The sequence below is a fragment of the Lynx rufus genome, unplaced genomic scaffold (assembly GCF_022079265.1).
Source record: "Lynx rufus isolate CCGP_SWC_20201006 ecotype Redwood Valley unplaced genomic scaffold, mLynRuf1.p SCAF_14, whole genome shotgun sequence".
Taxonomy (NCBI): Eukaryota; Metazoa; Chordata; class Mammalia; order Carnivora; family Felidae; genus Lynx; species Lynx rufus.
Window position 1 is genome coordinate 27,988,294 of NW_025814828.1, and position 12,094 is coordinate 28,000,387.

The 12,094-nt window shown below is 37.3% G+C and overlaps 1 protein-coding gene across 2 annotated transcripts in view; it reads right to left on the minus strand.

The window, feature by feature from the left end:
• Positions 1 to 12,094, minus strand: part of DMD (dystrophin) — a 1,630,689-nt gene that overhangs the window by 1,406,795 nt on the left and 211,800 nt on the right. For both annotated transcript variants that reach the window (XM_047076051.1, XM_047076052.1), the window contains exon 9: positions 87 to 188. In XM_047076051.1, the coding sequence (XP_046932007.1) occupies positions 87 to 188 (102 nt within the window). The remainder of the gene's footprint in view (positions 1 to 86; positions 189 to 12,094) is intronic.

A 12,094-nucleotide genomic window follows, 5' to 3' on the forward strand; every position in this document is an offset into this window, starting at 1 on the left:
CTAAAGTAGATCATCATATGCTTTTTTTTTCCCATTGAAAATCTCACCATATCTTTCACTGACACAATTTCCCCCACATGACTCACCTGTTCTTCGGTAAAACGCTGCCATTTCAGGAGGATGTCTTGTAGAAGAACCCAGCGATCTTCTGTCCATCTACAGATGTTTGCCCATCTATCTCCCAGTACCTGGGGGAACAGACAACCCATCACCACATCAGCAGACAATTAACTGTTAACTGAATTTCATTTAAAATTGCACGATTGAGGTGGCTTAGTCTGTTAAGCGTCCAACTCTTGATTTCAACTCAGGTCATGATCTCATGGCTTCTGGCATACAGCCTCCTATCAGTGGGTTCTGCACTGACAACATGGAGCCTTGTTTGGAATCCTCTCCCTCTCTCTCATTGCCCACCCCCCAACTCATAAGTGCTCCCATCTCTCCCTCTCTAAAAATAAATATTTAAAAAATAAAAATAAAATAAAATTGCATGAATGATTTGTGACAGTATCTAATTATGAGTCTCCTATGTATACTAGGAGTTTAAGGACACCCTTCGTGATTTGCTTATAATGACATACGTATCAAGCCTTTCATTTGTCCTTAGATTATTTCATTCACTCTTTAAAATTACATTGAAAAGTAAAGATACTTACAAGAAGTTTGAGGCAGTTATCATACCACTATTTGAAATGTCTCCATGGTAAATGTAAGAGAGCAAAGCCATAAATATAGAATTTAAGAGGATTTTGTATTGATAATATGTGAAATGGGTATCTTTCTCAGGTCTGAAAACATATACCAAAGGATAAAAGTCTGACTACTAAATAGAATACCTAAAGACTCTTCTGTAAAGTAATGCTGTGTAATTAAAATTGCTTAATGTCTTGATTGTAGAAGAAAATTTCAATTTAATTTACTTCCACATGTGGACTTTAAAAATTACCTAGATTATTATTACAAACTATTTAAAATCACTCTGTCTCCAAAGTATTCTAGAGAGAAAATTTTAATATTCGCTGCATAGTAACTGCCATATCCCTAGCATGTTACTAATATTTATATACACACACTATTTGAATATATCACATAAACCAACTACTAATGGTATGTATATATGAATATATGTATGTTCATATGTATATATTTGCTGGATGCTGGAGACAAACATCTTTATTAAAGATACTATCAAAATTTTGACAAACATTTCAAAACAGATTTGCAAACAGTGCTTCCCTTTCCAACAGGCAGTGCTGTGAAAAGTCAATACAATACGGTAAGACAACACAACTTGAATCAACATTAGTTCAAAATCCTTGTATTTTTGACCATATAACTTATGTTCCCACATGATAAAACAAACGATAGCTTAAATCAACATCAACAGGTAAACTCAATGCAATGAAAGTGCGTGCTGTTTGATGAATTCATGGTATGATATGGTTAAATGTATCCACTCCTGTTTATACTCCTGGCTCCCAGGATGAAAAAAACAAACAAACAAAAAAACAAAACAAAAAAACTCTAAATATACATTTCATGCCAATAATAGTTTCCTTGCATATCTCTCTTCAAAAAATACTTTGTAGCAGTGTATAAGCAGGTTACCTTCAAGTTTAACTTTACGACTTTGCCCCCAAACTATAGATCTGTTTCATTTTCCAACATATTGATTTTGCCCAACATTAATAAAGCTGCCAAACTGTTGAAACGGAAACGCTTTTGTCTCCCGCAACAGAAGTAGCAATTTGACAGAAAAAGAAATCCCTATGATAACACTCATCAGTTGCTTAACCTGAGGGTTTGACCTACAGAGAGAAGCAGCATTTTTTTCCTCCACGCACGCTCACATGCACACCACCTCTACACACATGCAGCCTGAGCGCACGCTTTCAGACACCAGGAGGCACAGTATGCTTCCCATTGCTCTAACCGAGTGGGAAGCAGTGTAGCTAATGATGAACCACACCATGTACACAACTAGCAAACACCTTAAGGCAACCACTGCAACGGGGGGTTAACTTGCAGGGTGGATTTACTGTTCTAGATCAAATCAGTCTGTATGTACATGTGTGTGTGCATACCTATACACATACAAATACACATACAAATACAACTTTCTATTCCTTAACCCTCCGAAACAATGTTTTGTTTTTTTTTTGCATTCTGTACAAATTTCTAAATATTCTACCATTTAAGGCAAAGACTTGGTATTAAGAAACGGCAGGGGGGCGCCTGGGTGGCTCAGTCGGTTAAGCGTCCGACTTCGGCTCAGGTCACGATCTCGCGATCCGTGAGTTCGACCCCCGCGTCGGGCTCTGGGCTGATGGCTCAGAGCCTGGAGCCTGCTTCCGATTCTGTGTCTCCCTCTCTCTCTGCCCCTCCCCCGTTCATGCTCTGTCTCTCTCTGTCTCAAAAATAAATAAAAAACATTAAAAAAATTAAAAAAATAAATAGAAAAAAAAAAGAAACGGCAGGAAATAGGCTTATGTTTATCTAAAACCTTTTCACCTTGCACATTACTGGTTTTTTTTTTTTTTTAAACACGCGTAACTTTGAAGTACACACGTTGAATTCTCAATATCTAAAAAAAAACATTTCTAATGATAAACACAAGTTTTTAAGGAGAATAAAAACTCATTTGAAGTAGTGACACTGGATCCACAATATTAAAAAAAATATTTCTATTGACACACATAAATTGGTAGGAGGCAGAAAAAACAGTGTCACAAATGCAGGGAACCAAAGTCCAATGGGGAGAAAATAACTCAAGTTTACTAAGAGTGAAACTTTCAACAAGCAAAGTCTCATTTTTAGAATCTTAGAGCAACTCATTTGGAATTTTAAATACAACCAATCAAAATTGCAGCAGCATTCTTCTCAAAGCTAGAACAAACAATCCTAAGTTTTGTATAGAACCACAAAAGACCCCCAAATAGCCAAAGTAATGTTGAAAAAGAAAACCAAAGTGGGAGGCATCACAATCCCAGACTTCAGCCTCTACTACAAAACTGTAATCATCAAGACAGCATGGTACTGGCACAAAAACAGACACATAGACCAACGGAATAGAGAACCCAGAACCGGACCCATCAAATACATGTCTAGCACCATGACTCTGCTTGCTGTGGGTCAAATTCACCTATTAGAGTTTTTTTTTTTTTTTTGAGGTGAGCCAGCTGGTTATGAAGTTGATTGCATATATATTTTTCTTCATGATAACTGGGACGAGACTGCTTGATCTTCTGATATTCTTGTAAGACTTCTTCATGAACATTCTGATTGTCTTTTGAGCCCGGATAAAGCTGATTTTGTTGGGCATCCAGTTTCATAAATCTTCTACCTACAGTCTCCATCCTGGCACACAAGGCCCTGTACTCATCAAACTCAGTATTGAAGTCATCCTTGGGTAATTCTGGCATTGCTCAGAGGAGACGATAGCAATATATTTTATCAAATAATCTAGGAGCGCAATTGTTGAAGAAGGCTCCATAGAGTCAATACAACCTTCTTTAACTCCTTCATTGGAAACTGGACTGAAGTTGTTCAGCTTGGCAATTCCTTCTTCTCCTTTAAGGTCCTCTTCGTGTTTTCAGTTGTTGCAATGTTGTGTTTTTTAATTGGGCCTTTTTCCTTCTGTTTTTTAGACTTTTTTGGACTTTGTGTGAGACTGAATGGTTTCCTTCCATAGGCTTTGGGCACTTTAGTAGAACTGAACCAGGGGATAATGTTTCCAGAGAAGTTCTAGAAGAGTATTTGTCTTGCCTGTCCTCATATATACTACTGTTTTGACTAAAACTGTTAAAAGGTAGGTCTTGAGTCCCCTGGCCTTCTTGAGTTCTAGGGGAATTAGAGTGAGAATTTAGTTTGAGGAGGATTGGAGATGGGCAGGTGGGTTGAAGGCAGTAGTGAGGGGTAGGGATGGCAGCAGCTGCAGGGGGCGGCAGGGGGCCTGCAGCAGATTTTTCACGGGTGGGATTCAAAGGGCTATTTAACGTTGGAGGCATTCTTTTTGTCAGGTGAGGTCTTTGAGATTTTTTATTCATTAAAGGATCAATGAAATCTGAATCCAAAAGCCATATCTGAGGAGAAGATGCAGCATTGCTACTAGAACATGCAGGAGATTCTGAATGGCTGGTGCTGGCAGCATTCTGTGATAGATTCAGCTTTCTCCAGAGCACTGACTCTAATGACTGTTTATTTCACTGTATCCAGGTCAGTCTCTTTGAATCTCTTTAAAAACATAATCCTTTACGGTAAACGAGAGGCCCTTAGGATTCAGATTGGCTACCTGTTGCAGAATTGCTCCGAGGGAGTTGACGCCACTTGGTGATTGACGCCATCTTTCTGCTCAGGTATCTTGTGGGCCTTCAGTGCCAGCAAGCAAATCACACCGTCCCTATGTGGCCAGTGAGAAACACTGCTGCTGCCCTGTGTCTTTTGAATCATATCTGCAAGGTTCCTGGGGGTTGACCGTTTCCTCTCAGGCACGGTATCTGAAATAGCTTGAGGTGCTTTCTGAATTTACACTCTTTTCCCTACATACGGTCCACCAGGTTTGATAACTTCTGTGCTTTGGCTGTGGGACTCCCCCTCTGCCTCAGGCATTCTTTCTCGTATCATCTGATAGGAGTCATTGGTTGCATATACTGTAATTTTATCTGGCATAAGACCCGGGCAACTGAGCTGGGAGACTCCAGAGCTAGAGAAGGTTTGCTGGATACAGTCAAGGCTGCCCTGAGAGCTGTCTTTATCCACATTTGACAAATAGAAAATAAAGCCATACACTTCATTAGGGGGAACATTTTTAGGAATGTTGACAAGCCCTTGGAATACCTGGAACTAAGCTGAAGGTCAAAAGGAATTACTATAAAACCTTGGATTGTGAGTACCTTGTTCTTTGAATGTTCTGCAAGACAGGCAAACATTTCTAAGAAATTTTAACTTGATAAATGACTTATGTCTTGCAATACAAGTAGTACATGATGCTGAATGTCACATGAGCACAAGGGAGTCAGTGGCTCTTCTCTCTATCTATCTCCCTCTCTCTCATCCACCCACTGCAGGATTCTGGGTGATCGTCTCCCATGCTTGGATGCTTGGTCTTAGGCCACAGTGTTTGGCACAATTCAGTGATTTTTCACAATGTTGGAAAGTGCCCAGAAATGGCACTAGGGTAGTAGTTTTTGCCACTTCAAAGATCCTCTGGACAGTCCTTTGCTTTTCCAGACAAGAGTAAGCTTAGTAATGTTTTTGCTTCATTCTAGGTCATTGGATAGTTTCCTTGTTAAAGTTTCATGAAAAGAAAAAGATTCTGTTGACCCAATAGATACAAGTGATTCCATTAGTGATAGTGAAAGTTGTCCTACACAGTAACCTTCCTCTCCTTGTCTTCCTCACATCAGCCACGAAGGCTTTCAAAGGTAAGTGCAGGTTAATTTATTTTTCTTTGTATTTTGTATTTTCCCTATTATTTCACATTATATTACAGTATTGTAATCATTTTTATATGAGTATTTTTGGGTGGTGGAGCGAATCATCTGAGTTTCCATTATTTCTTGTGGAGAAATTCACTTAGATATACAAGTGCTTTGGATTACAAGCATGTTTCCAGAAAGAATTAGTGTCACAAACCAAGGGTTTACTGTAGATTCTCGTGGCTCTGACAGGTCTCCAGTGCCCAGATCGCCATCTCAGTGAGCTTCACATGTAGGAGGGTGATGTTGTCTTACATGACAGTCTCTAGCCCTGCCCACCACACCCCTTCCCTGGGCCCTACCCTCCACTGCAGCTGTCACCACAGCTAAGGCCACCCCACGGCTGATGTACTGTCATATATCCAACTACCAATGGTGTTTAGATGAGAAAATATATGTTCAGATAACAGCTGTGCAAAGGGAATATTTTAAGACAGAAATTAGGCATCATTTATTTTAATTCCATTATGATGCACTTCAGAGTCTAAAACTTCAACTTTTTTTTTTTTACTTTTGTGTAAATAAGAGAATTATTTTCCCACAGCTACCAGATCTTTACAATGAGAAGTAGCTCAAAATAGAGATATATTTTATTTTGAAAAGAATTAGGGCTAGGAAAAAATGTGTGTAACTCATATTTTTTACAAATGTATTAGGTATCTGAGATAAGTTTCGCCATAATTTCTGGCATATTTGATGGTACGTGTTTAGATTCACGTATCTAGAAGATAATGATATATGATTCAAATAATACATATGCAATGAGCATCATGAAAAAAAAATCCACCTATTCCTAGGAGGCTTGAAGACCCACCTAATTTTTTCAAAACCATCGACCCTACCATCTTTCCAAAAAGGGAGTCGTGTGCATGAGTAAGGAGTAGGCAATAACATTTTACTACCAGTATGAAAATGATCATGTACTCATATTCAGCATGGTCACAAGTGAGTTTCAAGTGTTTTCCAGTAATGTCAATAAAAATGTTATTGCTTTCAACATAATGTAGCTGATTTTCCTATTTTTTATAGTTTCACTCTCTACTCCTTTTGAATTACGTTAGTTTATGGCAGAAGAAACAGCACTGAAATAATAACGCAAGATACCCAAAGGAAACATGCTGACATAAATCAATGAATTCAACAATATTAGCCATTTAGTTATTACAACCAAGTTTGTTTTTTTTTTTTTTTTCTGAAACATATTAGAAGTTCTTTAAGTTCCTAGTGCCGATGTCAGGACACATCAGGTAAAATGGTATGTAATATATCTGTTAAAAACATTAGCTCCAGAGAAAATCTTACCCCTTAAAGCCATAAACTACACTATCCACCTGATTTGAGGAAAAAGATATAAAAGGCCAAATTGTGGAATGCTGACTACACCCATTCAAACCCCCTGGAGACGGGAGTGAAGGTGAGGAAAGACACACTCAAACTGAAGTACCTTCTTCATAAATGAAAGAAAACGTACTGAGACTTCTAAATAGGTACAGCATCGTCTCTCCAGTGCTACAGGACACATAAAGGTAGTGTCCACTGAAGCAGCATCTTAGGTTTGTAACCTCATAGATTGATGATTACAATTTATTAATTTTAGTGGACTTCCTATAAAACAAATCTGAATAGGGGTGCCTGGGCAACTCAGTCAGTTGCGTGTCCGATTTTGGCTCAGGCCATCATCACACGGTTCATGAGTTTGAGCCCCATGTTGAGAATGGGATTGGGATTCTCTTTGGGATTCTCTCTCTCCCCCTTTCTCTCTGTGCCCCACAACTTGTGCTTTCTCTCTCTCTCTCAAAATAAGTAAATAAACTTAAAAATAAAACACATCCAAATAAAGACCTCCATATACTAGATTCCTTAAGGCTGTTAACTTTATAGAAATTCCAAAGTATTCTAATGTGGTATACTTTACACTATAGCTTTTTTTTCACTATATGAATGAGTCACAAAAACTAATAATAAATATTCTTTTAGATACACAGTAAACCTATTTAAGACAACTATTTTAAGAAGTGTCTTTGGTAATCCAATCATTATAACAGTTAATTTTGGTAAATTACTGAATGCTTATAATTCAGCCAATCCGATATTTAATTTAACTCATAGCTAATGATAGCCTCTAATTCATTCATTCATCCATCATGAATCCATTTAAACAACAAATATTTATCGAACACATGGTGTATGTCAAAAATGAACAGAATAAAGAAGTTATGGGCTCAACTGTGTCTCATTTTTATTTTTGCATCTATACTTTATTTAGATACATTTATATCTTAAAGAGAGAAGAGGTTAACGAAAAAATGCATTATAGTTTCAGTGAGTTAAGAATACAGCTATTCCGGGACGACTGATTGGCTCAGTCAGTTAAGTGTCCAACTCTTGATTTTGGCTCAGGTCATGATGTCATGGTTTGTGAATTCAAGCCTTGCGTTGGGCTTTCCACTGACAGCATGAATCCTGCCTGGGATTCTCTCTCCCCCTCTCCATCTCCCTCTCCCTCTCTTCTCTTTCTTTCTCTCACCCTTCCCAAGTCGTATGTGTGCTCACTCACTTTCTCAAAACCAATAAATAAACTTTAAAATGCATAGCTATTTCCCTATGATTCTACACATAGCACATAGGTCTACAAAGACTTATATCTTAATGAAAGAAGATGTTAGATGAAGGATGTATAACATGAATTATAGTCTCAATGAGTTCAGCACAGAACTATTCCGATATACATCTACACTTATATTTTGAAACATTTATAACTTTTTTTAAGTTTTTATTTAAATTCCAGTTAGTTAACATACAGTGAAATATTAGTTTCAGGTGTAGAACTTACTGATTTAACACTTACATACAGCACCCGGTGCTCATCACAAGTGCCCTCCTTAATCCCCCTCACCTATTTCACCCATTCCCCCTCTGGTAACCATCAGTTTGTTCTCTATAAGTTCGTTTCTTAGGTTGCCTCTCTTCTTTTCCCCTATGACTGTCTTGTTTCTTAAATTCTCCTCATGAGTGAAGCCACATGGTATTTGTCTTTGTCTAACTGACATATATCACTTAACAAAATACTGTCTAGTTCCATCCCTGTCATTGTAAATGGCAATATTTCATTCTTTTTGCTGGCTGAGTGATATTCCATTGTGTATATATGCCACACCTTCTTTATCCATTTATCAATCGATGGATATTTGAACCGTTTCCTTAAAATTCATACGTTGAAGTTCTATCCCCCTCTACTACAGAATGTGACTGTATTAGCAAACAAGGCCTTTATAGATAGGACCTTTACATAGGGATTTTCATTTGAAATGGGGCTGTTATGCTGGTATCTAATTCAATCCAACAGGTGTCCTTATAAAGAGAGGAAATCTGGACACACAGAAAGACACAAGAGACACGTGAGCACACAGGAGACCATGTGAAGACACAGTGAGAAGATGGACATCCACAAGCCAAGGAGAAAGGCCCCAGATGGAACCAAACCTGCCAATACCTTGATCTTGGACTTGAAGCCTCCAGAACTGTGACAAAATAAATTTCCGTGGTCTAGGCCACTCAGACTTTGGTATTTTGTTAGAGCAGACCACACAAGCTAATACAAAAGACATATTTAAGAGAGACTGATTCCATGGCATTACAAAATATCTCATAGAACTGAAGTTGTAGAAAGTAAAGATGTATTTATTACAGTGGGGAATTTTTATTTATTTTTATTTTTTTAATATGAAATTTATTCTCTAATTGGTTTCCATACAATACCCAGTGCTCATCCCAACAGGTGCCCTCCTCAATGCCCATCACCCACTTTCCCCTCCCTCCCACCCCCCATCAACCCTCAGTTTAGTCTCAGTTTTTAAGAGTCTCTTATGGCTTGCCTCCTTCCTTCTCAGTAACTTTTTTCTCCTTCCCCTCCCTCATGGTCTTCTGTTAAGCTTCTCAGGATCCATATAAGAGTGAAAACATACGGTATCTGTCTTTCCCTGTATGACTTATTTCACTTAGCCTAACACTCTACACTTCCATCCACATTGCTACAAAAGGCCAGATTTCATTCTTTCTCATTGCCAAGTAGTGTTCTATTGTATATATAAACCACGACTTCTTTACCCATTCATCAGTTGATGGACATTTAGGCTCTTTCCATAATTTGGCTATTGTTGAGAGTGCTGCTATAAACATTGGGGTACAAGTGCCCCTATGCATCAGGACTCCTGTATCCCTTGGGTAAATTCCTAGCAGTGCTATTGTTGGGTCATAGGCTAGATCTATTTTTAATTTTTTGAGGAACCTCCACACTGTTTTCCAGAGTGGCCGTGCATTACAGTGGCAAAATTTTAGAAAACACATTTCAATTACTAGAATAAAATCATTTAAAATCATTTAAATAGAGGAGATTTTTAATAATTTATTGTGATTCAACTTCCCAAATACATAAATGCTATCACTTTAGAGTTTTGTGTTTTATATGAGGAAAGACACAAATATCTAGACACCTATCTATGGTCTAGATACATGTCTAGATACGTAGACCTAAGTGTTATGTCAGTTAACTGCTTGTATTACTTCTCAAATTAAAAAAAAATATTAACACTTCATTTTCAGGTAATAATTCTGGCAATTCGTTAAGAGTTTGGTATTATTACCCCCTACTCCCCCAAAAAATCAAGTGACTTTCAGAAAATTCATGGCTAAATCATTTCATCTGTCTCAAAAAAATTATGATATCAACCCCTTAAAGAATTGCCACACATATTAAACAAGATTATGTACTGGAAAGCAGTTTTAATTGGAATTGAGTTATATGAGTGTTCATAGTTATTTACATTTTGTTTGATCATCGTGTTTATATAAAATCTTCTAAGAACTAGCAAGGGTCATCTATTTTACTCTACTCACTCTAGAAAGGTAGTTATTAAATCTTTATAAGTAGTTGTCTAGATTTCAAGTATAGTCTTCTTTAAAGATTTCCAACACAAGAGAGTATACATAACCTTTATTAAACCTGCTTAAACCTATCTTACTCTCAGAAAACCATCAATGAACTGACTCTAAGTCACTTCTGTTGTAATGTGGGCATGAAGCTTTTTACTCACCTCAGTAAAATTAGATAAGTGAATTAGAAATTGCTTGCTCGTAGGCTGGACATGTTTGCCCACAGGTAGATTTTTGTAATGCCATATGCACAAATATAAATGGATGTACACTGTGCTTCACTTTATGAATTTATCTGGTTATTACTTAGAAATATTGGCCCTGATTTGAGTTACAAAGACTAGAGCTAAGCAATTCGAAGATTATCAGTCAGCTCTATAATCAGTCAAAGATGCTGCTTCTTATCAGTGCCTAAAGGGACGTAACCAAATTGTTACACAAGTCTCAAAGATTGGATCGAATGAGGCTGACAGAAAGCTAAATAATTTTTTTAAAGAATCATTCCATTAGGATTAGAAGCCTCTTCTCTAGAGAAAAAAGAAAAGGTCTGAGTTTCCATTTAAAAAAAAAAAATGAATCTTTCAAGCTGTTAGAAATAATGCATCTTTTTGTGAAGCTAGGTAAACATTATGCACACAAGTGAAAATGAATTATAACATCTCATAAAGTGATACGAAGAAATTAATTTTTATTTACGTTCTCATTTTGTCTTGGCAGTGAAAGAAGCCAAAGGTCAGTTCACTTGCTCTAACACACTTTTGCGGGCTAAATCACAACTCCATTATCATCTATGCTTAGATTCACAATGGGGAAACTTTCTCCCTCCCATTCAGTTTACATCCCATATTTTTAGACCTACCAAGGACACTTCTCATTTGGGTTCCTTTGTTTGGGTGAGTTGGTTTTTAGAAGCAGAAGTGCAAAGTGACCATCAGAGAAACATTTGGATAAAGGCAACTGAGGAAAATCTGATAAGCCTGGAAGGTAAAACTTAAGTGCCTTGACCTTTGAATTTATTGAGGCCAGTGATAGAATGTGAGAGCTAAACTGTGCCCATCAAGATTGGCATTACAGGACAAACTGTTCACATGAGTATGCCCACTAAGAAAGAAACAATTATGTGCCATCAACCACACAACATAGCAGCAACTAGGATTTATAAGAAAGGGAGACAGCAAGCAGCCCATCTCATTTAGTTTAAGACCCTGGAATATACTGTCCCACTGAACAAATTTTATGCATAATGTACCTTCTGATAAATAACATGACTTGATTTTTCTTTCCTAGCTTATAAACAACTATAGAGTTAAAAAGGATAAGCAACTTCACCTTAATATGATGATGAAATGGAAATAACATCCAATACCTTAATGAAAGAAATAAAATAACGCCCATTATGAGACTAGAAATGGGGCAGAGTATTACCGACTAGTGTTTTGCTAATTCTAGGATTCTCTTCTCAATGTTACATGTTTTTCCAAACTGTGAACCAAAGCAGTATATTATAAAATGGCATGCCTTATATCCTCACTGTCTAACATATGGCCCAAGGTGGAAAAACGTGTCCTGATATATTGGGAAACACTTACTATAAGTTTCTCTGAGAATATCATTCCTACTTCTATTTAAATGGTCCTGTAGGATTGTTGACTGAAAAGGAACTTGTGACTGCCACTTCTCAGTGT